Source organism: Corticium candelabrum, chromosome 6 (assembly GCF_963422355.1).
Source record: "Corticium candelabrum chromosome 6, ooCorCand1.1, whole genome shotgun sequence".
Lineage (NCBI taxonomy): Eukaryota > Metazoa > Porifera > Homoscleromorpha > Homosclerophorida > Plakinidae > Corticium > Corticium candelabrum.
Window position 1 is genome coordinate 8,055,818 of NC_085090.1, and position 27,500 is coordinate 8,083,317.

The 27,500-nt window shown below is 45.7% G+C and overlaps 6 protein-coding genes across 9 annotated transcripts in view; 3 read left to right on the top strand and 3 right to left on the bottom strand.

Annotated features, from left to right (window-relative positions):
- The window catches only part of LOC134181020 (inactive phospholipase C-like protein 2), a 14,710-nt gene extending 13,860 nt beyond the window's left edge, over positions 1-850 (top strand). For both annotated transcript variants that reach the window (XM_062648215.1, XM_062648216.1), the window contains exons 27-29: positions 70-162; positions 222-317; positions 650-850. In XM_062648215.1, the coding sequence (XP_062504199.1) occupies positions 70-162; positions 222-317; positions 650-700 (240 nt within the window). In that variant the 3' untranslated portion in view covers positions 701-850. The remainder of the gene's footprint in view (positions 1-69; positions 163-221; positions 318-649) is intronic.
- Positions 851-1,256: 406 nt separating this feature from the next.
- On the bottom strand, positions 1,257-2,377 carry LOC134181192 (U5 small nuclear ribonucleoprotein TSSC4-like). 2 transcript variants are annotated; one of them, XM_062648417.1, is made up of 2 exons: positions 2,286-2,377; positions 1,257-2,214 (listed from the first exon to the last, which is right to left on the bottom strand). In XM_062648417.1, the coding sequence occupies exon 2, from the start codon at positions 2,009-2,011 to the stop codon at positions 1,334-1,336; it is 678 nt and encodes a 225-aa protein (XP_062504401.1). In that variant the 5' UTR covers positions 2,012-2,214; positions 2,286-2,377; the 3' UTR covers positions 1,257-1,333. The 2 variants fall into 2 exon arrangements, with proteins under 2 accessions (XP_062504401.1, XP_062504402.1); XM_062648418.1 differs by having other exon boundaries at positions 1,257-2,183; positions 2,257-2,376.
- A 349-nt stretch (positions 2,378-2,726) lies between these two features.
- Positions 2,727-5,774, bottom strand: LOC134181384 (SH3 domain-binding protein 2-like). 2 transcript variants are annotated; one of them, XM_062648654.1, is made up of 3 exons: positions 5,631-5,774; positions 5,331-5,571; positions 2,727-4,495 (listed from the first exon to the last, which is right to left on the bottom strand). In XM_062648654.1, the coding sequence occupies exons 2-3, from the start codon at positions 5,554-5,556 to the stop codon at positions 2,994-2,996; spliced, it is 1,728 nt and encodes a 575-aa protein (XP_062504638.1). In that variant the 5' UTR covers positions 5,557-5,571; positions 5,631-5,774; the 3' UTR covers positions 2,727-2,993. The 2 variants fall into 2 exon arrangements, with proteins under 2 accessions (XP_062504638.1, XP_062504639.1); XM_062648655.1 differs by lacking the exon at positions 5,631-5,774 and having other exon boundaries at positions 2,727-4,532; positions 5,331-5,465.
- A 1,447-nt stretch (positions 5,775-7,221) lies between these two features.
- On the top strand, positions 7,222-13,445 carry LOC134180987 (thrombospondin type-1 domain-containing protein 7A-like). The gene is made up of 3 exons (XM_062648170.1): positions 7,222-12,288; positions 12,675-12,753; positions 12,964-13,445. The coding sequence occupies exons 1-3, from the start codon at positions 7,644-7,646 to the stop codon at positions 13,259-13,261; spliced, it is 5,022 nt and encodes a 1,673-aa protein (XP_062504154.1). The 5' UTR covers positions 7,222-7,643; the 3' UTR covers positions 13,262-13,445.
- A 271-nt stretch (positions 13,446-13,716) lies between these two features.
- Positions 13,717-18,125, bottom strand: LOC134181504 (serine/arginine repetitive matrix protein 1-like). The gene is made up of 6 exons (XM_062648780.1): positions 16,949-18,125; positions 16,304-16,658; positions 15,869-16,039; positions 15,505-15,647; positions 14,187-14,270; positions 13,717-14,078 (listed from the first exon to the last, which is right to left on the bottom strand). The coding sequence occupies exons 1-6, from the start codon at positions 17,879-17,881 to the stop codon at positions 13,932-13,934; spliced, it is 1,833 nt and encodes a 610-aa protein (XP_062504764.1). The 5' UTR covers positions 17,882-18,125; the 3' UTR covers positions 13,717-13,931.
- Positions 18,126-22,379: 4,254 nt separating this feature from the next.
- LOC134181063 (uncharacterized) lies at positions 22,380-25,917 on the top strand. Its single transcript, XM_062648260.1, has 2 exons — positions 22,380-22,478; positions 24,594-25,917. The coding sequence occupies exons 1-2, from the start codon at positions 22,421-22,423 to the stop codon at positions 25,667-25,669; spliced, it is 1,134 nt and encodes a 377-aa protein (XP_062504244.1). The 5' UTR covers positions 22,380-22,420; the 3' UTR covers positions 25,670-25,917.
- Positions 25,918-27,500: the final 1,583 nt, after the last annotated feature.

Here is a 27,500-nt window from a genome sequence, read left to right on the forward strand (position 1 = left end):
TCTGTCTGTCTGTCTGTCTGGCTGTCTGTCCTGTCAGTCAGGCTGTGTGTGAATTCAATTCTGTTGCAGTTAATGGGTGCATACAACGGTGGCCAGGAAATCTTTATTGATTTGGATGGACACCTCACTCGAGCACGACTGAAGGGCAGGAAACTATCACAGGTATCAAACAACACTCGTTCACATGGTTACTGTATGTCATCTGCCCTTTTTATCAATAGAATCGAGAGTATTTTGCATGGAACATGCAAGTCGTTCGAAGTCACGCCGAGTTGCTACGAACACTGAAAGACCGAGTTGTCTATATGAACAGACAAGTGAGCAACGTCTCATATTGTATTGGAAAGATGCATCCACAGTACTGTACACTCAACTATTGTATTGGAGGGATGCATCTCACAATACACTAGACTATTGTATTGGAGGGATGCATCTCACAATACACTAGACTATTGTATTGGAGGGATGCATCTCACACTACACTAGACTATTGTATTGGAGGGATGCATCTCACAATACACTAGACTATTGTATTGGAGGGATGCATCTCACAATACACTAGACTATTGTATTGGAGGGATGCATCTCACAATACATTAGACTATTGTATTGCAGTGATGCATTGTTTATACAATTCTCCTCTTTCTAGATTGAAGATGTTGCCAATGATCAGGACATGCCAGTTCGATATGAAATCTAGGGTAGACAGACAAGTATGGATTGTCTGTTTCGTACATTTTTGCAGTCCTCTGTGTACAAGAGGAGTGCTGCTATAGTCAATAGCAATTTTACATGCTTTATTTCACATTACTTAATTAATTAAGAGCAAAGAGAAATCGTGCACACAGTGGGAAGAAATTATATTGCTAGGCAATTGTAATGCATGGTCGTGCCCAGGGGCATTACGTAGTAGGGGCTAGAGGGGACTGAAGCCCCACCACTTTTTGGGGGCGTTTTCCTTTTTTCAGTATCAAAGACCGGAGCCGAAGTCTCAGCAGCGAGTCAGCCCACCACTTTTTGCACCCACGCGACGCCCCTGTCCTGCAGGATGGTTGGGAATGCAGTATTGTCGTGTGTGTGTGTGTGTGTGTGTGTGTGTGTGTGTGTGTGTGTGTGTGTGTGTGTGTGTGTGGTGTGTGTGTGTGTGTGTGTGTGTGTGTGTGTGTGTGTGTGTGTGTGTGTCACTGTGCGTGTGTGTGTGTGTGTGTGTGTGTGTGTGTGTGTGTGTGTGTGTGTGCACAAGCACAGTCTGAAAACATGCCCCATCCATATTTGTCTATTTCTATTTACAACCACTTCATTTGCCATCAATCACACCTCAATGTGCATATATCTAATCTCCCCCACTGTTCTCCTCTTCATCTTCTTCCAAATGGCTCAATAGAAGCGTCCTCCCCTTCCCCACCTTTTCACTCTCCACCCTCCCTTCAACCCGTCTTACGTCCTTGGCTCTTTTTTGCCCCACAACATACTCATTTTGTATTCGTTTTCCACTCACTGTCACCACACTGCTCTCTTTTCTTGTCCCAACGTCTTTAACAGCATCTTCCTTTCTCTTCGGTTTCTTGAATTTCGGACGAAAGTCGGCCACCTCGGACGCATCGTCATCTGGACACGCTTTACGCTTTTTCAGTTCTGTGATAAAAGCGAGAGCAGCCTGTTTGTTTTGACTGTCACTCGTCAAGTCAGTATCCTCCAGGCTGTACTTCTTCCATCGTTCAGGGTGCACAACATGGTCAGCGATTGAATGTCTGTATCTTGTGTGTCCTCTTTCTCTTTTCTGCGGCGAGAACTTTCGCCTTCGATCGTTTCTGCTGTAACACGGAGGAGGCATGAGACAACTGTCCGAACCATTGACACCTTGTTTGTCTCTCGCCTTCTTCTCGTCTGGTGTTTCTAGAGCAGAAAAGATCGATGCCGCACGAGACTCAAAGCGAGTCGAAGCACCAGACAGACAAAATGCGGCAGCATCGTCGTCGCTCGAATTTGTTGCAATCGAGTCGTCAGCCATTGTAAGTTGATACACAGATTAACAGATCAAAGACTGGCAAGGGTTAGTGCTCAGACACAATGGCACAAAATTGACCAAACGACTGTTGACAATCGATCGAGTTCTGATGGATTTCTGACAATCGTGTAAAGTGCTTCTCAATGTAGTTGCGAAGTTTTAGCTCTCACACTTTCTTCAGACATTGAGTTGACACAAAGTTCAGTCTAGATTTATAATAAAGGTAAATATTAATGTACACCACATACCACGAGTTTTGGTTCTAAAGAGGCCCCACGTGATAATCAATTCGAATGATTTCCAGCTAACGAATCAATATCGTTTAGTGTCTGCAGATCGAGTTTCTTTGCTGATAAACGGACTGTAGGTTTTATCACGTGATTTATTATATGTCCCGGATGTTGAAACACGTGGCGGTCGCACGTGTATTGAATTATGGTTTTTAATTGATTTGACGGTTTGCTGTATTTGCTGTTTTCACTTGTGGCGAGTTTGTGGAGGGTTTGTTAGCCCAGCCTTTACACCACGTTGGAGACAGCAGATGACGTCACTTACGGTATGTTTCCGTTTTCGCGTACAATTAATTAATATTCATCTATTTGTATTAGGTCCTGGGTGACTTCTAGTTATTTCTTGTGTGGTGGTGGTGGTGGTGGTGGTGGTGGTGTGTGTGTGTGTGTGTGTGTGTGTGTCTGCTAGGAAACGAGTTGAATTTCAAGCCTAAGGTCGTTCCCATGTAACCTGTGCGCATACTCTGCAAGAAACTGGGACAGTGAAGGTAAGGATCAACATCACCAGTGTTGACTGACTGTCAGTCTCTAGTGTTCTATGAAACTCATACTAATACACCAGCAATTGAAAATCGTAAATAAAATAATACAAATGTATGTTACAAAGAGTATGCACAAAACCTGCCATCTTACTGCAAAAACTAGAAAAGCCTTAATATATAAAATGCCAAGCACTGACAACAGCTACACTCCATCTAATCAACAAGCGGTCTAGACAGCTTATTGTCTGACTTCGGAAGGAGAAAACGCCGGTAGTGTTCAACCAGGTCGACCATGGATGGAAACGAGACTCCCTTTGTGAGACAATATCCACTCGTTACCTGATAAAAGACTTTGTAGTGACGACAACGGTCGTGCGTCCACACGGTCAGCACCTTGTCCGACCCAGCATTGCTGCCTTCGCGCAATAGATAAAGCCCGTCGACACCCTTGGCTCTCAGGAGACGGTCAGCACCCTCTCGATCGACATTTCGAAATGCTGACTTCGGGAGGACATCCTGGGTATCATCCATGGCGGCACACTGATTACCACCGAAGTCGTCAAATTCGTGGTCTGGAAGCCTGGGTGGTTCCACGGTGGTCTGCTTCGATCGTGGAGTAGGAACCGGTTTTCTTCTCGGATCGTGTGGTGATCTCGGTTGTTGTGGCATGTTTGTGTTTTGAGGTTCGTTCGCTTTCGGTTGGTAAGGTGCAGGCTTGCGTGGCGTGTCTTGCATTGCCATACTCGGCAGCTTCACTGATCCAGCAAGGATACGTTTCTTTGGGCGTGCGAGTGAATCAGCCTTGTTTGATGAAAGACCGTTGTCTGTAGGTGGATGTTGTTGCATTGCCCTTTGTCTTTCCTCCTCCACCAAATGGAGGTAACCGTCATCACTGCTGTCGTCACTGCTCATCCTGCCGTCGGTAACCGAACGGGGACGACCAGGGAGTGACATCGGAGTGCGATTGTTGCCTCTCAAACTAGAACTATTGTTGTTTGTGACACGGGGTGGCGGCAGTGCCTGCTGCTTCGGTGGCTGCGAAGGTGGAAACATGCTGCCACGAGGCGGCAACAACGGCTCAGCACGTAGGACCATTCCCGGAGCATTTGAAGGTTTCAGAGATTTGTCTCGGCTGGTGATCGGTGGTGGGGCAAGGTCACCGGTTTTATCAAACGGCGAGGAATCGTCAAACGGCTTGTCGTACATTTCATTGGCGACTTGCTCGTCTGTCTGCCCGTCTCCCTCGTCGTCGCTGAATATGTCGGACACCACAGAGGGTCGAGGCACCGTCCCAGGGGCGCAGAATGCGGCGATGTCCTTCTCAATCATCTCCATCCACGTACGCCGTTCTTGCTCGCTGGAGGCGACAAAGTACCACGTACGTTTGGTGATGTCACTGTTGACGAGCTGGAAAGACCATGGCAAACTCGCCACTCCCGTACACAGCTGGACACGGTAGTTGTTCAAGGAAAACTGGCCCTTGGCTGACTTGCAGTTCTCGTCCCTGAAGTAATAGAAGCAGCCGTTCTTGAGTATGTGATATCGGTGTTTCCAGCTTTTGACGTAGATGCCGCGCTTTCGTAGCCACCCGCTGTGACGGCATCCTTCGTGGAGCAGGTTCTGGGCCGAGACCTCGATGAGAGGTTCTGCTCCCTTTCCCAGTGTTAACGCCGAAGCTGCCCTTGCGGGTGCACGTCCGCGTAACGTTACGTGAGCTGCATGAAATAGAAACGGAAGTAGGATGATATACAACTGAAAGAGAAGGTGGAACGTGAAAGAAACAAACACGGGCATGAGAGAGTAAGGAAGAACATCAAGACAGTTTCTGGTTTCGGTTGCTTGTCAGGTGAAAGAGGGTTAGCCGTGGCTTATAGGAATAGACACATGGACAAACACAGAAAGATGGACAGATAGAGGGCCCAATGAACAAGCAAGCATGCAGGCATACAATACATGTAGTCACAAACAAACAAACACAAAAACACAAACAAGACAGACAAACTGATGGACAGACAGTCAGCGACCAACACACATTTCCTAGCTGTTTCTTTGAGTCGTGGACTACTACGACGATTCTTCCTTAGAATGAACGTACAGTAACAATCAGTGTGGGCAGACAGACACACGTGACAAGACAGATGGACAGACAAGCAGACAACAGACAGACAGACAGGCAGACAGACAACAGACGGACATACACCAGACAGACAGACAACAGACACGCGCAACAGACAGACAGACAACATACAAACAGACAGACAGACAGACACACAACAGACAGACAGACACACAACAGACAGACAGACACACAACAGACAGACAGACACACAACAGACAGACAGACAGACACACAACAGATGGACATACAACAGACGGACACACAACAGACAGACACACAACAGACAGACACACAACAGACGGACAGACAAACAGACAGACAAACAGACAGACACACAACAGACGGACACACAACAGACAAACAGACACACAACAGACGGACACACAACAGACGGACAGACAGACAGACAAACAGACAGACATGTGACATACTTGTAACATCCTGATATCCCACCAAGTTATCAATAGCGCTTTTCAGCTCGGCCTGCTGTATGGGCGACAAAATTCTCAGATGCGAAATCATGTAGGCCGTGTCAATGCTCGTCAGATCAGCTCCAACAATCGCCTCCCGACGGAAAGACACGCAATGCTCACCCAGAGACATAGACTGGAGCCAGTGACACACATTATCTGTATTCCAATGCTGGTAGCTCATCATCAGTCGTCTGTACTTCTGTAAATGACGCCTGCGTGATAATATTATGCGCACTATATGGGTAATGACCTGCCCACTTGACGTTAGGGGGCCCTTGTGCTGAAAACGGGTTGGTGGTACTTGTGAAGGCTTTGGCGCCTACTGCAGCCGGACAAGAGAACGAATCAAGTCGCTAGCTCTGATGTTTAGTGAACCCGGCGTGTACAAGGTGTCAGAGTATCCGGGTACTATTGTAGACCACGCCTCTATGTCAAAAACGACTGTCAGCTGGAATTTAGTAAAATTTAATTTAAACTAGTCTGAAATGTATTAGGTAAACAGTATATTTTAGTAATTTTATTATTTTTAGTAATGCTATTTCTAAAACGCGCTTTTTCTTCCCGCTCTCATCCATCAGCTGTTAGGATATACGGGAACTCAACAGTGATGACGCGTTACCGGGTGGTGTGATTTGACTGAATTCATTGCAGTTGCGTTGCTTTTGTTGTGGTAGACACTTTTTGTTGGGAACTCGGGTCATTTCTATCGCGACACACGCGGCCTCGCCTCCACCTCACGTACAAAAAGCGGTCTGGCACCGAGGCCAGCACAGATACGATTTCTGTCGACAAGTACTGTACGTTTATTATTGCGGTCTTCTAATATAGCCAGCCAATTAGATTTGTTTATTAAATCATGTTGTTCTATTGCTTCTGTATCTTCAACATCGAGTACTACTATTTTTAGGACACTTGATGCGGTTGAATCCAATTAGAAATAGTGGGCGTTACCCCCACGCACGCTACGCGTGTAGTCAGAACATCTAACACTCCTCACTCGTCTTTGTTCTCGCTCACCTTACGTCGCTGTATCAACGCTTTCCACAAGTAAAGAAGCCACACGTACACATCGGTCATCAGTCACGTGATATGAGGCGGTGGTAGAGTAGCCTCGCCGCAGTGCAGCCCCGGATGCGCTGCCATCACCATGCAGGGATGCCGGTCCAATTTTTGCCCGGTGCCAAAAATGTGGCCCCAATAGCGTTTTCGGTGCCACTGTTAATATCAATATTAAAGACAATTCAAATTAATATCAATGGCAATGTAATCAGTTTTCTATTTCAACAATAAGCATCACTAAAGGACATTATTATTCAGCACCTTATCAAAAGGAAATGTGTCCATTCCTCTACTGTCTGAAGCTATCGCCATAATCGCGTTTATCGTACGTTGACCAAGCCTATTGCGAGAACAATTCTTTGTTATATTCATCAAGCTAAATCCACGTTCAGCTTCAACGCTATCCGGCGCTAAGGAATACAGGAGAAGGGCCAACTTGCCTATTTCACAGTAGTTCTCGCACAAAACTATGGTTTAATAACTTACAAAATTCAAAGTACTGTATAATTAGAAATATTAATTATTAGCAGTTGCTTTGCTCCTGGGGCCACATTTTTGTTGGCTGGGGCCACATGTGGCCCCATCTCCATAGCAACGACATCCCTGCCATGGTACCAGTAGTGGGTAGTGGTGATGGCAGCGCATCCGGGGCTGCAATCCACAGAGTGCAGAGTGGACGCTCACTATGTCGATCGGATCGCGATCAGCAGTCTAGGCACTTGATTCAATTTTCTTCTATGAGCTGATGAAAGCGCATGACGTCAGTCAAGAAGCTCGCGTTTGTGACGTAAATTTTATTTGTGTACGTCACGTGACAACGAACCGTCCGCATGGGCGTTGTCCACGCCTGGGCGGGGTTGGCGTCCTCTGGCCTCCGGCATTCTCTGTGTAATATTACGAGCATCGGATCTCTGGCCTTGTAAAAATCGAAAGCGACGTCGTTGTTGGAGAGGAGTCGCGCCAACTTTCGGAGATTCCATCGAAAACAAGGTAATTGCTTCCAAGGTCGTCCTACAGCTTCTAATTTATTTGGCAACCTCGTCTTCGACTGCCGGATTCACTTGTGGTGACGTCTCTCTCTGCATTCCCTACTCGTGCACGCTAGTGCATTGATTAGTTGAGACTGAGAGGTTTGCTGCGTCTTGATAATTAACTCCGGATCTCTTGTGACGGCATTCTAGGTTGTAAAATCTTCAGGTAGGCAGTGGCTCTATGTTGTCTCAGTTTCTTTTACTCACTTGTCTGCTTGTTGGTGGTGCAAATACCGAGACGTTCGAATGGTATAGAGAGCCGTGGGGACCGTGTATGAGAGACAAGTCGACCTGCTGTGGCACATGCGAGCAGCGGCGCGACGTTTATTGCGCGGTCGTTGGCAAGCCGTCTCCCGTGCCGTCGCGCTATTGCGACGGGGTACAGCAGGGCCGCGACGCGTTCGACACAGTGAGAACGTGTAGCGAGAGAGACTGCGTTCAGGACTGCGTCGTCGGCGAGTGGAGCGAGTGGAGCGTTTGTAGTAAAACGTGCGGGCGACTCGGATTCGAGACGCGGCGGAGAGACGTCCTGGAAGCTCCCGATACCGACGATACCGACAATACTGGACGGAAGTGCGACATTCTGGCACAGACGACGACGTGTAGAAATGTGACCAACTTTCCGCCATGTCCGGTTCCGATAGAACCGACGGGACCGGCAGCTGCTGTGTACAAATGGAGGCTCGGATTGTGGCGTAGTTGCGAGCCGCTCACGTCCGAGGTGAATGGACATGCTTGCGGACCGGGTTTGAGAAGGCGTATTGTGAATTGTGTAGCGAAGAATGGCAGTCTCGTTGATGAACTGAACTGTAAGAGTGATCGCAGAGAGCCGTCGCCTACTAACACTCAAGCGTGTAATCTGCCATGCGATTGTGTTGTATCTTCATGGAGCGCGTGGAGCGTTTGCTCCATATCGTGCATCGCTAACAGGACGTTACTAGATTCCAATTCGAGTTCAGGTTCTGGTGCTGGGTTTGATTCCGGAAATGACACGGTTGTTGGTGGTGAAGACCCGGATGATCCTCATGTGTTGCGTACTCGCTCGGTTCTTAGGGCAAGCCAGTTTGGAGGCAGAGGCTGTCCACAGCTTAGAGAACGTCAGCCATGTGATTTGAGTTCTCTTCCTGATTGTCCAGTATCGGTGTGGCACACAGAAGAATATGGAGAATGTGAAATTAACAGAACTATATCTAACTGTGGGTTTGGTCTTAGAAAACGAGCTGTTGTTTGTCAACAGTTGACTGCGGGAACGGATGATGTTGTTACGGTTTCTGATGCATTTTGTACTGGTGAAGTCACGTTGCCAGGTGCGCCACCTGCATCAAACCCTGTCAAACCGTTAAGTAGTCAGCCATGTCAGATACAGTGTCCTGAAGATTGTGAGATGGGTCAGTGGCGAGTATGGTCAAAGTGCTCACAAAGTTGTGGAGAGGGCGGGGTTCGTACACGACAGAGACCGATTCTTGCTGATGCAAAACACGGTGGAAGGGAATGTGGTGCAACGATCGAGACGAGAAGCTGCGAGATACTCAACTGCACATTTTGGTTTGTCACACAATTTAGCAATTGTCATGCCAATTCAGGAACGTGTGGAGATGGGACACGCATTCGAAATGTCTTCTGTCAGAATGCACTGGGAAGTCCAACGAATATCAGTCACTGTGACTATTTACCTCATAAACCAAACGAAGATGACAATTGTTATATTCCTTGCTCAGATGACTGTGTGCTGTCTGCTTGGTCATTGTGGACGACTTGTCCATTTGATTGTGGACGGGCTGGAAGTGTAGTGACACGCCATCGATCAGTAGACATTAATGCTACCAATGGAAAGTGTGTGGATAGCGATGAGCTTCGTCAAAAGAAGCCTTGCAATGCGTTTGTTCCTTGTATATCGTATGTGTGGATAACAGATCCGTGGCAGGTCTGTGTCCCTCAAGGCAATAAAACTTGTGGAGAGCTAGTTGGAGAACAGACTAGAAATGTTTACTGTGAACAGCAAGTGGCAGGCTTTGGAAAAGGCCCGGGAGACAAGTGTGTTCGAAATGATATTCCTGTAAGTAGACAATCATGCACCATCAACTGTCCTGTTGACTGTGATGTCAGTGCATGGTCACAGTGGCTCAAGTGTTCGGCAACATGTGGACAAGCCACACGCACAAGATCGCAGTTTATTAACCAAACTGCAGCTTTTGGCGGGAAAGAGTGTCCTCCTAATGTTGACGGGATTATCACGGACACGGGAGAGTGCACACAGCCGCCATGTTACGCATACGCGTGGGAGACAGGAGACTGGACGAACTGCTCTTTGTTCTTTGTCAATGAAACTTGTGGCCCTGGCTTTCAAACTCGGCCAGTTGTTTGTCGTCGTAATGATGGCGATATATCACCAAGTGGTGTCTGTTCTGAGACATTGTTCATTGCGCAACCGGGAGATACACAGAACTGTTACATTGCATGTGCGGATGAATGTGTCTTCACTTCATGGTCTGAGTTTGGTCCGTGCTCTGTAGATTGTGGTCCATCTGGTGGCATTCAGAATCGAACGCGAAGCGTCCTGAGTGAAGGATCGATTGTGACAGATTTTGCAAACAAGTGTCCACACATTAAGCAGTCAGACTTGGTGGAATACAATCCATGTAATGATAAACCATGTGTAACATATCAACATGTGCCTACTAACTGGTTGAGTTGTATTCTTCCTGCTCCAAACGAGTGTGGTGGTGGTCAACAGAGACGATACATTCAGTGTGAACGAAGCGATCGCGTATTCGTTAGTGCAAGCAAGTGTTTTGGGATGTCTCTTCCTGATGATGTTCGGCAATGTGTCATTGACTGCCCTATTGACTGTGAACTGAGTCAGTGGTCGATGTGGTCTGAATGTTGTGGGGCTATGTTGAGATCACGTTATCGGACAGTCATACAACAAAGTAAACATGGAGGCCGCTTATGTTCATCTGTGAGGAATCAGACTGCTCCGTGTGCCAGTCAGTGTCAATGGAAGGTTGGGGATTGGGGAACTTGCAGTGCTACAAGTGGACAGTGTGGAGCTGGAACAAGACAACGGAGTGTCACATGCCAAGTTGATTCACAAACAGGAAGTGATGCATCTTGTTTATCACTTGGAAGCAAGCCCATTAAAACAACAGACTGTGATGTACCTTGCGTGAAGACGACATGTATTGTGGGACCATGGAGTGAGTGGGGTAAGTGTGAAAAATATGACAAGAATTCTCTATGTCACCAGTTAGACCAAGGACAAGAGACAAGGAGTCGATCTTTGCTACGAGCTGGATCAGGAAACAATTGTTTGAAATTGGAAGAGGTAAGGCAGTGTTCGCTTTTACAGTGTTTAGCGTACAATTGGAATGAAGGAAGTTGGGGAGACTGCTTGTTGGTTAGTGCAAACTCTCAACAATCCTGTGGAACTGGATATAGAAGGAGATCTGTAACATGTGATTCAACGTCTGGTCCAACTGTTAGTGATGTAACAAAGTGTAATGCATCTCTAAAGCCAGTTGAAAGAGAGAATTGCTCGATCTCCTGCCCAGTAGATTGTCAGGTCTCCCAGTGGTCTACGTGGAGTAACTGTAATGGCACATGTGGGGGGCATGGCAGTCGACAACGAAGTCGTCGCGTCACAACAACAGCAAGTAATGGAGGACGAGTATGCCCGTCTCCTCTTCTACAGACCGAGCATTGTGAATTCTCACCGTGTTACACATACTCGTTTGTGAGATCTGAATGGAGTAAATGTTCGGTTGGTATTAACACGTGTGGAATTGGTGAACGACTACGATCAGTGAAGTGTGTTCAACATGATGGAATACCCGCTAGTAGTCCATCCTGTTGTCTAGAAGGTGTGTGTCGCAGAGCAACAGACGATACAACAGATGTTGGAAGTGATTTCGAAGTCAAGAATGACATTCATCAAGAAGAGCGATGCGGTGAGCCGTGCCCGGGCGATTGTCTGTTGTCATCATGGTCGTCGTGGAGTCCCTGCACAAAAGACTGTTTTGCAGGTGTCAACACGCAGCCTAACACTCCAAGTGCGGGCACACAAATTCGATCTCGAGGAATTATTGTTGAGGAATCTGAAGGAGGTTTACCATGTAGTACTCATAGACGACTCTTTCGATCATGTGTCACGTCTAATTGCTTCACGTACAAGTGGCAGACAGGCAAGTGGACTGTACATGACAATCGAACAGTAGATTGTTATCAATTCAATGGAGACGCTAGGATAAAGATTGTATCTGTTGGATGTGATCCCTTGACTCGTCCTTCACATAGCCGCATCTGTACCGACGGCTGTCCACCAAATACAATGTGCACAAATGAAGGAGAGTGTGTTTGTATGGAGAACTACGAGATGGACATTTCTAGAACGTGTTTCCCTACAAGTGGTTGCTCGAACAATATCCACTGTCCAATGGAAAACACAGAATGCAATACTACCACAGGCAGATGTCAGTGTAAGTCTGACTGGAAGGTGCAAGAAGACTCAGCGAACATAGAAGAATGCACAGCATTCATCGGCTGTAATCCCAGCTGTCGAGAAAATGAGCGGTGTGACTCGACAAGTAAAGCATGCATATGTGTGAGTGGTTTCATATCGGACGGCACTGACTGCTACCCAGAGAATGGATGCTTGTCAGACAAGCACTGTGTGAAGGCTAATTTAATGTGTAACAAGACAGCGTTAAAGTGTGTTTGTAAGGAATGTGGAGAGAACATGGAATGCATTAGAGGGTTTGTGCCTGCTGCAGCTGATGGGTGTGTGGAGGTAGAGGCAACACCAGTGCCATTAACCTCGGATAGTACTCGTGAGTTTTTCTTGTCATTGTTGGTGTGTGTGTGTGTGTGTGTGTGTGTGTGTGTGTGTGTGTGTGTGTGTGCATGTGTGTGTGGTGTGTGTGTGTGTGTGTGTGTGTGTGTGTGGTGTGTGTGTGTGTGTGTGGTGTGTGCATGTGTGTGTGTGTGTGTGTGTGTGTGTGTGTGTGTGTGTGTGTGTGTGTGTGTGTGTGTGTGTGTGTGTGTGTGTGTGTGTTTGCCTTGTCTGTCTGTTTGCATTTGTGTGTTGTCTGTCGTCATATTCAGACGTATTCTAGTTCTGTTTGTCTGTTCTTACTTCCATCTGTTTTACATGCCTGCCTCGACTGCAACTTCTCACTTGTGTTGTCTTATGCTGTACTTACGTTATATACTCTAGCTACCTGGGCTTGGATCATCCTTGCTGTTGGCATCGTGATTTTGCTGCTGGTTATTCTGATTATTGTCATTTGCACCAGGTAAGTGGGCAGTCAAGAACCTTCTGTCTTCATTATGTATTAAAGACTGACTGTAGTTGAGACTATCAACAAATGTAATAGATGGACAGACGGACGGACAGACAGACAGACAGACAGACAGGCAGACGGACCAGCAAACAACAGCAATTCTACAGCAACATTATCAGTCATTCTTCTATTTCAAATTTCTGATGCTTTGTTCGTTTCTAGACGACGTGGATACAAGAAACACACGTTTAATCAGCCTCTTCAGTTCGAACGAATGGACCACATCGGCCCCAGAACTACCAGTTCGTGGATCTCAGATCCTCCGCCGCGTCCGATATCTCACCTCCAGTCAAGCAGCGAATCCATAAATAAACCACCATTAGACGAGACAGACTTCAACCATAGACCGACGTCACCATCTGATGACTCTGATCTGGACGTCAAGAAACCGATATACGACACAGAAACAGACACAGACTTTGATGGCTATCAGTCGACTTTGGAAAAACGCAGGTACTAATTCTTGTAGTATGTTGATGGGTACACCCTGCATGTTGCTGGCAAATTCACTGTTTTATTAGCTTATGATACTAGGTGGGATTTTGATGAGCTGTGCTAGCGGTTTGTGGGGATTAGGAGAGGGAATCAACTGGTTAGTTAGATGAATATTGGTGGGTCACGTTACAATGAATATTTTGATATCTTGGTGGATGTAACACACACACACACACACACACACACACACACACACACACACACACACACACACACACACACACACACACACACACACACACACACACACACACACACACACACACACACACACACACACACACACACACACACACACACACACACACACACACACACACACACACACACACACACACACACACACACACACACACACACACACACACACACACACACACCTAGGGCGTAAGTTACACCATTCATGAACATTCAATCCAGTAGGCTGTACATCAACACACCTGATTTCGAACCTTACAAACGAATCACAGATCTCTTTAGTATCAACATAAAATGAGCGTGCCAACAGTTCGACAAGGTACACTACCGTACTAGATATTACTCGCAATGTGTCTAAATCATCAATCATCTCAACCCTAAATCGGCCAGCAAGTTCATATAAGCCAAGTGACTTCATTTCATTGCACCCAATCCGGTTACGTGAATAGTTCCTCTCTTTGACTGATCACAAAGAGTAGCATGTCATTGGCATTTGTCGGTGACATGTGACTAAAAAGTGACTGTCCGCATGACGTGGACACGTTTGTCAATGACATCTTGTTGTACTCTTCATATTCGACAACCTGCAGAGAAAGTAAGGCATAGAGAGAAAGGTCAAACTGTTGTTTGTTTGTCTTTCAGTGTATTAGTCTTGTTTATTGGACTATTGCAATAGACAAAACTTTACCAACCTTGGCTAGTATTTCAATCATTATTTGAAGTGAGGAGTAGCGATCTAATGGAATGGCACGAAGAATTTCTTTCACTTGCTGTGTCTGTAAGACAATTAGGGCACGTGACAAGGCAATCTATACAAGCAACGATCTCAGAGACATATCTACGTCTACTGTGTGGTCTCTCTATGTCCCTTTGTGTGTGTGTGTGTGTGTGTGTGTGTGTGTGTGTGTGTGTGTGTCTGTGTCTGTGTGTCTGTGTCTGTGTCTGTCTGTGTCTGTGTCTGTGTGTGTGTGTCTGTGTCTGTCTGTGTCTGTGTCTGTGTGTGTCTGTGTTTGTCCATGTGTGTGTGTGTTTGTGTTTGTCCATGTTTGTGTGTGTTTGTGTTTGTCCATGTTTGTGTGTGTTTGTGTTTGTCCATGTTTGTGTGTGTTTGTCCATGTTTGTGTGTGTTTGTCTGTGTTTGTCCATGTGTGTTTGTTTGTCCATGTGTGTGTGTTTGTCCATGTGTGTGTGTGTTTGTCCATGTGTGTGTGTGTTTGTCCATGTGTGTGTGTGTGTGTTTGTCCATGTGTGTGTGTGTGTGTTTGTCCATGTGTGTGTTTATCCATGTGTGTGTGTGTGTGTTTGTCCATGTGTGTGTTTGTCCATATGTGTGTGTGTGTTTGTCCATATGTGTGTGTGTGTTTGTCCATGTGTGTGTGTGTGTGTTTGTCCATGTGTGTGTGTGTTTGTCCATGTGTGTGTGTGTGTTTGTCCATGTGTGTGTGTGTGTGTGTGTTTGTCCATGTGTGTGTGTGTGTGTTTGTCCATGTGTGTGTGTGTGTGTGTTTGTCCATGTGTGTGTGTGTGTTTGTCCATGTGTGTGTGTGTGTTTGTCCATGTGTGTGTGTGTGTTTGTCCATGTGTGTGTGTGTGTTTGTCCATGTGTGTGTGTTTGTCCATGTGTGTGTGTGTGTGTTTGTCCATGTGTGTGTGTGTGTGTGTGTTTGTAAATGTGTGTGTGTGTGTGTGTGTGTGTGTGTTTGTAAATGTGTGTGTGTGTGTGTGTGTGTGTTTGTCCATGTGTGTGTGTTTGTCCATGTGTGTGTGTGTGTGTGTGTGTGTGTGTGTGTGTGTGTGTGTGTGTGTGTGTGTGTGTGTGTGTGTGTGTGTGTGTGTGTGTTATTGTCCATGTGTGTCTGTGTGTGTATGTGTGTGTGTGTTTGTCCTTGTGTCTCTGTGCGTGTCTGTCTGTCTGTCTGTCTGTCTGTCTGTCTGTCTGTCTGTCTGTGTATGTGCTTTATAAAACCAAGTGGTTCTATACCCCAGATAACAATCCCAATATTGTCTTACATTTCTGGCTCGCATTGCTAGTATGAGCTTCTTCTGTGTTGGTCCCAGTGGAATCAGAGGTCTCCGAAGATCCTTGAAATATTGCTTCAAGAGACTGGCAACAGTGTTTGGATCATAAATTTCAGACAAGTTGACATCTTGACCTACAGAAAGTCATACATATAGATGGATGTACATATTGGCAAGCTGGCAGACAATAGGATAGACAAAAGACAGAGATGGACATACAAATAGACATACACATGAAAAAGCAGACTAGCAGATGGGCAATGAAATTGACAGACAGGAGAGTGAGTAAGTAGGCAAACAACTAAACAAGCTTTCAAAGACTTCTGAAATAGACATCACTCAATTGATCTCTTACCAGCAGTGAATGCTGCTCTGAGGCGATTGATGTCAGTAACAGAACCAGGGACACGAAACAGTCCTTCTTCTTTGAGAATGTGAGGACGATTTAAATAGCCAAGACATTGGGCAACTAACCGAGTCAAAACACCATCTTCTTGTGATGAGTCTTCTTGGCGCATGGCTCTTGCTGACAAACAAAAGTATGGATTAAAGATGAGACTAATGTAAGTTACATGTCGTGGCCATTTTCTGGGTAGGTCATTTTTACACTGACCCACATGCACACACAGACAGCATTCACACACAGACAGCAGTCACACACACACACACACACACACACACACACACACACACACACACACACACACACACACACACACACCACAACAAATATTGGAAACACACAAACATTGGACGCACACACACACCACGTTATTTGTCTATTACTTACTGACTGGAAGAGCCAAATCTGTAGCAACTCGCCGACTTATCTTTGCTTCAGGTTGTGTCCTAGTCGGGTGTTTCACTGACCCCCAAAATTTAGAGAATCGTCCCCCCTTATGAGGATTCTCATCAGTATAAACTTCATTATGTAACACTGCTGCACTGTCTTCACTAACTGCTGCAAGATGATCTGGAGCAGAACCAGTAGAATGATACTTTCTCTCACTTTTCGGGCTCTTGTGCATCCCAAACAATCGGCGTATTGACCCTCTTTGTTTTGACTTGGGAGATGATTCTGAAGCTGCTGAAGATGCCTTGCTTTCTTTCAACGACTGCAAGTCTTGATCAGTCTGTAGATTACGCTGTACAATCAACAAAGAAAGTAAGAGCAATCACAATGTTGTCTTCCAACATGTTTGTTTTTGTCGTCTGTCCACAATCTGTACAGTATACGAAGTATGTCATTTAGTTCTTACACAAATGCATCATTGCTCAGTAGAAACTCGGGTAATACCTTTGTTTGTCTGTGTGTCTGCATGTCTCTGTGTGTCTGTCTGCATGTCTATGTGTAGTCTATATGTGTATGTATATCTGACAGGAAAAACCAAGTGTGTGTGTGTGTGTTATATCCTTGTCTCGTCGAGCTACTCACTTCTTCACCAGGAGGTGGTGTATAAGTAACATCAGGATTCTGAGCACTTTTCGATTTCAACTGTTGTACTGCATTCTGCGATGCCCTCTCATCTTTCTTTCCTTCTCGTCCTTTCCAAGACTTTGGTAATGTAGGTCGAGGTGGCACAGGAACAGGTGGACTCCCAGTCACTTCTCTCCGAAGTCTCGCCAACTGACTATCATCAACAGCAACAACACGAGCATTCGGCTCGGGCGACGTGCTCTTCGATGGTCTCTGATACAAACTCTTGCTTCTACCAAATCTCATTTCACTATTCTTGTTTACTCTCAATGACTCAGCTTTGCTCGTCACCTTTACAGACATTGCTCTCTTGTGTCTGACTTCTTCACTACCAACCAACTTCCCGTTTGAGGTTTGCACCTTGCTGACAGCAGCACATTCCAAACCATCAGATCCGGACGGTGACACCGCCCTCTCTCTTCCCTTCACCGACTGCCTCTGCGGCAGTGGCTTTCCCATTTTTGGAGAACTCCTCATGGGCAATGCCTTTCCAGCTTTAGGCGACAAACCATCCTGCAGTGCATCATCACACGGCAACGGAGGCACTTCGGGCGGCTGCTCAACATAGAACGTCGACTTAGAAAGCGAAGCTGCAGGCCTCACAGGAGCAGACCGAGCTGGAGCAGGCCGGGCGGGTGCAGGACGAGGAGGAGCAGGCCGAACGGGTGCAGGGCGAGCGGGAGCAGGGCGAGACGGGGCAGGCCTCGAAGGGTGCCTCCCAGCAGAAGGTCTCGTCTTCATGGCATCGTTGGAATCGACATAGAATGTCGAGTTAGGAAGAGGAGGTCTGACCGGAGCCGGAGGAGAGTCCTGAGCGTGAAGCGGAAGAGGAGGTCGAGTGGGTGCGGATGTAGCAAGATGAAGAAATTTCTCGCTAGTCGCGTCCGTCATCGCCACAAAGGCTGCACACAGTTGAAACTCTTGCCGAGCGTCAGATGTCGAACCGAGAGGCCAAGGAAACCGTCGAGTGCTTACGCTGTGGCGTCGACGCTAGGCAGCCACACTTCGGTTGTCGCTTTGGTTCGCGTCTGGCGGAGACGTGCGCGTCGGGACGATCGCCGAGCGTCTGAAAACGCTGGCAACGACGCGATGAGTTTGTATGGAGACGACGAGAGTAGTAGTGCAAATAGGCGTGACTGCTTGGGTGTGGCTTTAGTGAAGTAGGTCACGTGACCTAGGCGATGGCGGCGCTCGTGCTTACACTTTGCTATTACTAACGTGTTGAGTTTGCATTTCAACACCGTGTAACACATAATTCAGGTAAACATTTCTTTGTGCTGTTGTAGCTAGGGCGCGTAGACGTTCTAACGAGATAATTAAATGCACTAGGCAAATAGCCAAAAAGCTTTTGTTGTCGTTGCTACATTTTGACAACAACTACACGTTCAGAATATGAGAGAATGTCTAAGAACGGTGCTATGTTGTTAGACGGGCTTTGCGAGCCAGGATGCATCCACTTCCGTGGTCATTAGCAAGGTCGTCTTCCTTGTCATGTAATTACGTAACTAGGTTCCGAATTCTGTTTACAAAAATGCTCGGCAATCAAATGATGGAATGTCTGAATCCTAACTCTTTATTTATGGGCTGACATGCGAGGCTGCGACCTTGATTTGTGCTTCAATACACGAATTACTAATTAAGATAGCAAATAGCAAAGTCAAGTGACTCAACTTCGCTCAAATTCCAAGGGTCAGATTTTGACGAAAATGATCAATAATGAAATATGGAATGCCTGCAGCATACTTCTTGCTACACTGCTTTAATTAATTAAGTAGGGACCACATCCGTGTTCATTGGCAAGGCCGACTGCCTTGTCGTAGGCTTAGGCTCCGAATTCTGTTCCACAAAATTTCACAATTAATTAACTAACACTAGAGTCCTACCCCGTCTTAGCTGCAATAGCTTTGTGCGCGTTTACACTACAACACACGCGTCCTATTACTCTACTGATAGATGCACCTTTCAGCCAACGCAGTATGCACTCTATGCGTTTGCTGTTGTCACTCGAGCCAGAGTTAGCATCCCCATATCAAGAATATTCCCACAAGATAGCGTCCTTAGCCTCGTACCAGACCCTCTCGCGCGTCGTGCCCGGTTCCCGTATAACACGAAAACGTGTTATACGGGAACCGGGCACGACGCGCGAGAGGGTCTGGTACGAGGCTAACGAGGTCGTGGAGGGCACAATCACGTTGGTGGTCGATGGTGCTTTGGAAATTCTCCTGGATCGTGAGAGCTGACAGCGCCGACTAACTAAATTTTAGTAGCTACGTATACGTAGCCAGATACATGAGTTTTCGGACAGCCATGCAGCGCGCGACGAACTTGGGAATTCCCCAACTAATTAACTGTAACCTATACCGCAGTGCAGCACGTACAGTATAGGCACATCGTATCAAATTGAGTCACGGATGGACGAGAGAGAGAATTCGAAATTCAAGAAATGGTGAAGGCTGGCTATCGCACTCAAACATAAGTTATATACTTCGAAGAAGACATCCTGGAGTCAAAGGTTTTTCTGAACGATCCGCTAGACGATTTTGTCATGAGCAAACATTCATTGTCGTTCTGCATTATCTGACGTTGACATGAGGCTGGTAGTCCAGGCAGCTGTTAGAGAAGTAATATGTTCTCTTTTTACTAAACCCGTATAAACAGATGGAGACTTTTTCCGTTAGTACACGTCTATACGTAGGCTGGTCCAGCGTACGGAAGAAAGATGATGAAAGGGTTACATAATAATCTTCAAGCAGGAGGACTTAGAGTCGGTGACAAACGCATTGGACGCATTCTAAGACAAGATGCTCCTGGATATCACGGAAGGAGGCGGCAACTAGCTCATCGGCAAATAAATCCTATGCCTTACTACGCTCAATATCCTGGACACAAAATGCCTATAGATCAAAATGAGAAACTTGTTAAGTATGGAACAACACACGTTCTTGCCATAGACTTTTACAGTGGTTTTATTCTTGGTCTAATTACTATGCCAGTCAAGAACAACCATATAATTTATGATCATCTTTTCAGACCTATACTTCAGCAGTTTGGGTTATGGGACCAGATCCGCGTTAACCACGAGAGAGAGAGTTCTATCTTCTTTTGTATGTGCAGGAACACCTAAGTTATCTAAGACGAAATCAAATGAGAGCACCTCATGTGCAGTCTATGTCAAGAGAGGTACCTATGCATTGTGCACTCGTGCCTGTTATTCTACTTCTTACGGCCTGTAATGATATATATCTTTTGCTCTCTGAAACAGAATCATCCTGCTGAAAGAATTTGGGTAGAAGTCAATCAAAGAGTGAATTACCCAACAAAACAAGCTCTCAATGCTCTAATAGAGGTGGATCAGCTGAACATGGATGACCCTATTGTTAGATTTTATTTGTCCTGGATAACGATGAGAGTGTGTCAAGTCGGAATTAAACGTTGCGTTCTTGCCTGGAATAATCATTTCATTCCAAGTATGAGATTTAGAATGTTGCGTATACACTGACCTCGTTTGAAATCGTTGTAAGTTGTGTGGTATACATTAACTTTAGGAAAAGGTATTCCTAGAGACAGAATTTAGTTGTCCGTGCATATAGTGTGGGGGCGTCCTTCAAAGATACAGGAGGCAACCCCTAGTTGATGTTGATACTGATACTAGAGGATCTCTAGCTGCGTGTTGTTGCATTCTTAGCTAATTAGAGACTCTGTAGAAAGGTTACGATACAGTACAAACGTAATTCACGCGACCATGCAGTACGTTGCTCGGTTGGTATTGAATTGGCGGTTATTCTGCCGGTACAGTACTTTACGACATACGTAAATGTAGTAGTTGGACGCGGTACCGTCGAGGGGAGGGGCGTGTCAGCAGTACGATATACGTACGTTCCCTACTAGGCCCTCCTGCCACGAGCACTGCGTGCGTGTCCACCTTTACTATTTTGGTGTCGTAATTCACTTGTAGTCAGTGTGGGTTCTGGCACAGGAGAGACACGGCATGACGTTGTAGAGGTTCTATCTATCTGCGCTATCGGGTAGTGTTCTATGTGATGTACAAAATCTAGACACGAAGTGCTACTTGCAGTTGGGCCAATCGTATCTACAGTAATGACGCGACCATGCACTTCGAGTTACTACCGACTGTCTGAAGCGGCGTACAGGTCTAGAGACACAGTACAGGAAACGTGCTGATGTGATTAGGAGAAACAGCGCCTAGTTTAATTGAATCAGCGTATCAGCACGCGTTGGAATACACCCCTACGTCGTCCAATGGACTCTCTACCGCGTACACTGCTACTCGTTCTTTCAATTTTCTTTTTCTGATGTACTCAAATTATTTGAGAGAACGGATGAGCGTTCAATTTCTGTTAGTTCAAATCCGACCATCGGTTCATATATACAACTACGTCCGCTTTCTCGTCGGCAAAGCAATTTCTAATATACTGAACCTAAAAATTTACAAATTTGAAATAATAAAATTTTAAATTTTGATTTTTCTAAAAATTAAAATTTGAAAATGTAATGCAAATTTTTTAAAAATAAAAACGTTATGTAAAAAATTAGAAATTAGAAATTTATAAATTAAAAAATTAAAATTTGAAAATTTGAAAATTTGAAATTTGAAATGGCCGAAAGACCCACTGACCGAGTTATGCCCATAGTAACGGCATGTTCTCTGTTGCTATGGCTATGTACCCGTATGTTTTGGTTAGAGAATGCAGTCTAGAACAGTCGATCAAACCGTTTTCTAATATTCTATATGTTTATTAGCTTTCCATACGACGATGAGACGCACCAGAGCGCAGTTCTTCTCGATGATGAAGACAGCGGCAACTCATTTAGTGTAGCGTAAACAGGAAGTGGACAGGAACGTATCGAAACAATCATCAATAGCTACGAGAATTGTATCATTCGAAAGCTCAATTAGCAGGCTTTCCAACTATGTATGTATTGTAATTTTTACTTCTATACTGTGGCTACAGTTGTGAATAATATGTAAGCGGGATGGAAATTACGTGCGCGCGCTACCCAATCAGGCGTGTACGTGTTGGAATGCCAGGTGACCTCGTTATCTTGTCAGGTGACCTCGTAATCACTTGCGGGGAACCCTAACTAGCACCTAACATCTGAGTGTGGTAAACAAATACAGCTGCATCACTAGTCACTTCCGACCGCAAAGTCAACGCGAACAGAGAGTAGCTTAGCACATGCCACAATCTTTAGAGTGCCAGTGAAACCTAGTCTAGTCGTAGGTTAGCCTACCTACCTCCACGTGACATGTATGAGCGCTGTGCGGCGCATGTGCTTGACTGGCTAATTATAGTCACGCCTACACTAATAGTGTATAAATGTATTAATTGCTAAAAGTAAACTGTATACCTTCACACCGCCATTTGCTGGGTTGTGCTCTCACAGTTCGCTGCTCCTCTATCGACGATAATGCAAGCCACAGTTTTCTTGCTGTTGATGTTCATGTGGATTGATGATATCAAAACAGGTTAAGTGTGGAGAAACTCTTGTCTAGCTACAAATGAAATGTCGTGTATGCTCGTTTGATATATACCGGGTATATCGTTAGAAGTCGAGCCATAGTGTCTGTGAATGGTACTCGCAGTCCTCAGTCTAGGAGATTGCTACATGTGCATGTACTCGTACAGGGGCGTACATGCATGTGTATAGTGTCTGGTAAAGTATTGGTAATCGAGTCTGCTGTTTGGAATGCAATAGCTAGTCATATTTCTCTACCTCAGAGATGATCTACTTCGCTCTCTAACCTTGAACTTGGAAAATTCGCTAGTTTTACACCATGTTTTTACACTAGACAGTCTCATTCGAAACCGCACGTTCTGCATGCAATTTCATTTCTAGATACAGTGCCAAGGTCGAACGTGTACCTACTACAAGAAACTATGAAAAAACCGCATGTCAAAGTCTAGTGTTGGACCTACGCGGAGTGTAAAGATAATAACCACAGGCGATGGGCTAGACATAAAAGGTAAAGAGGGCGAGAAATATGATGTTGCTCTGGAAGAAGGTGATATACAGGTGGTATTGCTCTGGGACAGGGTGTTCGATAAGCAGGCGAGAAATATGGTATTGCTCTGGAACAGGGTGATAAACAACTTACCGGCACGTGCATGGCCTCTACCCAATCAGCGTTCGAGTTGACTGTTATGCTTTCCTGGTTTGGCGACTGTTTCAATTTTCATCTAGTACAATCTAATCCAATTTTCTCTCTTGTTTGACTTGTTGGAAAGTTTGCGCTGCTGTTTGTTTGTGTATGGCGGCGTTGAGTTTCAATATCTATCGCGGTCAGTCCGAGCATGTGTTATCTGGGAGATCAGGCAATATTGCGTGCTGTTTCTGGGCGTGGTCTAAGCGTGCCAATTCTGTCAAAACAAGTGCGTAGTGATGTTTGGTTCTAGAGTTACATCGTAGAGCGAGTGCATAGTGACGTTAGTTTCTAGAGTTATACATCGTAGCAAGTGCTTAGTGACTGTTGATTCTACAGTGCGTTTCAGTCCTCTGAATTTTCGACTTAGCTAATTAGCTTGTGAAAGAAAGGTCGCACAGAGTCGACAAACAGACCGTTGTGATGCTCTTGTCTTTCGGTTATCATTGTCGTCACTAGGCACTTGTACGATGAGCAATAGTCTCTAGGCTCTTGTTTGGCATTTTGGCAGAAACGGCACGCCATAGGGCAATGACTATACGGTATGTGTGCAATAACTAACCTATGCGGGCACTGGGTCGATCGAATATTGATATTATTGCACGGTTTACGAGAGCGTTCATTGCATTCGGTATCAGGCGCCTAGATGCACGGCCAAACGAGAAAGGAGTTTGCTCTGGCTGCGACATTTAACATTTGTTAGGAACTCTAGAAGACTCATGAGCTATCATGCCACTAAGAACGACAGCTACCGCCAGAAAGTAAATCTCTGATGTAGTAAATAGTATATATATATATATATATATATATATATATATATATATATATATATATATCATGTAGAGGGCAGAAGGGGTTGCTGCAACCTTACTAGACCCTCAGGAGGTACGCGCCTGGTCTAGGAGCTGTACGTGCCGGCTACTATGGAAGTGTTAGTATATCAGAATGGGAATAGAGTCTCACACACTGTCTAAAATCTCGGGAGGGTAGATCGAGAGACACTTTACACGATACGATATCTCCTACCTGCATGCGTGCATAGAGTGTGCGTAACTCTATAGCGTGCATTGATACCTACACGACGGACCATGCAGCAGTCTAGTACAGTAACAGCTAGTGTGCGAATTAGGACTTGCAAACTTACTAATAGCTAATTAGAGGAGAGCTGTCTGTGGGTGTTTAAAAGCGTATACATATCTAGATATATGAGTCACATGCAGAGCCACCGAATTTTTCTCGCGCCCGCTGAACCGATCGAGGTAGACAGTAGAAGTGTCCAGTCTCCAGAGTTCATTTGGGACGACGCGATGTCTTGCCGATCGAACCCGCCTCCATGCCCTCGCGCTCGAATTTTTCTAGATAGAACGACGCGTATATTGTAGAAATCTATAGAGCATGTCTATGCGGTTATAGTGACTAAATTGTTGCTTTAATTAACAGCGCAAGGTCTAGATCCCGATCCAGAATCTATCGTTCAGCCCGTCAACATTCACAGTTCCGATCTCGCTCATCTGCTAAAAGATGGTATGAAGGCGTGGCGCTTCGACATCGCAGCTCGCCGATGCGGGTCGGCTCGAGTCAATCTCAACCCGTTTTTCATGAGTCTCGGAGACTACGTCGTTGTCTACGGTCTGGACGCAAACGGACAAGCAATCGGAGTAGAGAGAATCGGAGGAAAAGGATGGCGCGGTCAAGGTGAAGTGAACAGTCGTCGTCTGTGGGCCGAACAGATCGTCGTCGAGCTACACGCGACATCTCCATCTTCTCACTTTAGCTTGACGTACGTTCACTACGCTGACTGTTATATAGATCATAGTAAAGTGAGCAAACCCGACACGTATTGCGCTCTGGCTGACTGGAAGAACATGGCTTGTTTCTCCAGCGTTCCTAAGATCTACGAACTCGGTCCATCTGTCTTTAGACTGCGCGTCGTTAGAAACGGTACGGCAGGTAGTTGCACCGCGTGGAAATCCGGTAGGGAGGGACGATTTGTCTCGAATAATCATTGTCTTCCCGATCAGACTGTAGTAAGCACTGGCGAGCTGGACTACAAGTACGACACGACCACGTGTGACGGTCATACCGGTTCTGCAGCCGCCGTCTATAATGCAGACACATTGATTAGTACGGATGCTACACTCGACTTTACTGTCTTCACTGTAAAGGAAGATCTTTCATCGGTGAAGTGTCTAGTCCGCTCGACGACGATGCCAACTACAAGCGATAGAATCCTAATCATTCACCATCCAGATGGAGACTACAAGAAGATCTCGTTCAAGTCTACAACCGACGTTGGCGGATTTTGCATAATACAAGCGACGTGTAGAAACAACCAAACGACCTGTTACAACTGTGATACCAGTGAAGGCTCGTCGGGCTCTCCTGTGATCTACAAAGCGTCGTCAGGCGTCCTATCCGTCTTCGCACTTCACTTTGGCCACTACACAGGTCCGACCGAATGTCCGAACTACGGAACCAAGATACAGTACGTCAAAGACCTGGGAACTTGTCCGTAGTCACCGAGCAACGCTTGGGTGGCGCTACCGTGAGCAGCAGAGAAGCTAACGTTTTGTTTCGGTTAGCTAGTCTTGTCCACGTTTTTGAGTAATAGTTACCTAGGTAAGTTACCGCAACTGCTCGAACGGTTTGGTGTTTGCTGTACCAGATGAGAAGTGTTTTGCTGATCGATAGTAGTAGCTCGTTAGCATTTTAGCGTAATGTTGCTGTTGAAAGGTAATAAGATCGAACTGAGTTGCATTGACTACATCGCGTACATCAACGGTTGCTAGGGGCGACGCTACTAACACTAGCATTTTACAAGATGTACAGTCGCCGCGTTCAACACTTGGTTTGCGCTAATTAATCATAACACCCTGCTGTGCTAAACGCGAAGTGTGTTTTCACACGTTGAGCTTGTCCAGTTGTAGGCTCGAGTGTCCAGTCGGTCATCTCTCCTGCGGCGGAGCCTAGGTAAAGTTGCCTCTAATTAGTCAATAGCTATGTGAACTCTAGCGGAATGAAACTGATTGTATCATGTACTCAAGCTACGCTACTCAATTCCCTCGCAAGAATTGAAACGTCTTCCGACCGCTTTCCAGGACCACATGTGATAGAACAGCAACGGCTGCTCGAATCTACGGATGCGACAACGTCTTTCACTACAGAATTCCGCAAGGCGTGCTGCAAATTCGATTTGCTCAAAAAAACTGTCAGACCAACACAAAGGAGAGCAATCTTCTTTGATTCATTGCTGTGTACGCAATATGAATAAACCGGAATGTTTTGACAAGCACTAACCTCAGCTAGACCCAGCGCTAACCTTTCATTTCGGAAGGCTGAGTGGAAAACGCGGATCCACGCGATTCCACGTCCAATATAAATTTGGACATCTCAGATTTAGACCGCTCCGCTGCTGTTTCTTTCGTTTTAGAGTACGCAGACAGTTGCACCTCTAGATAGAAGCTATGTAAGTTAGCAGTAGAGCTTTGTAGCACCGTACATTATTGTTGTAGCTGTAAATTACTAGTTGCTTCATTCTTTCTATCAGCATTCCAACTCACAAACCGGTGTTCCTAAAGGTGTACGACGCGTGACAAGCTCACCACGCTGTCAGCGTTCCAGAATACTTAATTAATTAATAATCTTCATCGTGGCGATGGGTGACGAGGAGTATAGCTTTAGCTAACCTCTAGCTGTGGTCGCCGTCGGTCAAGTTTTTATATGTCTTACAACTATGAAAACGCCCTAACGTGTGCCTAGCTAGAGTTACACCACAGTTGGCTTTAGCAACTACTAGAATTAGGTGTAGCTACATACGACGTACGTTCCCTTTCACAGCTTTCTCTGTTTGGCGCTGCGACATGGTGAGGGCGCAGTACGGGCGGTAGATGGCTATAGAACGTGATAAACTCGATCTGCAAGCAGGAAAGTCTTTCAGAAGCTCTGTAGACGCATGCGCGATTTTGTTACTTGTATCTGTGTTACTACGTGTACTCACTGTAGAAAATATCGAACGACAAATTTCAATCAGAACAGTTACTGACACCAGAATCAACCATTGAAATTTGATCTTCTACCTCAGCCAACACAAGTAGCCTAGCAGGCCCGGATCCAGGAATTTTTAATAAAAAGAGGAGGTTGACCTGGTAGCAGTTATCTATAGCATTACTAATTTTCTTTTCTTTTCTAATGAAATGATATAAAATTATTGAACCACACCTATTTGAAAAGAGGGGATTGAAACCCCTTGAACCCTCCCTCTGGATCCGGGCTTGCATAGAGATATGCGCTCTAGTTAGAGATCTCCCATCTCAGTAGATCGTCTTCGCGAAAGAAAATGAGACCGGT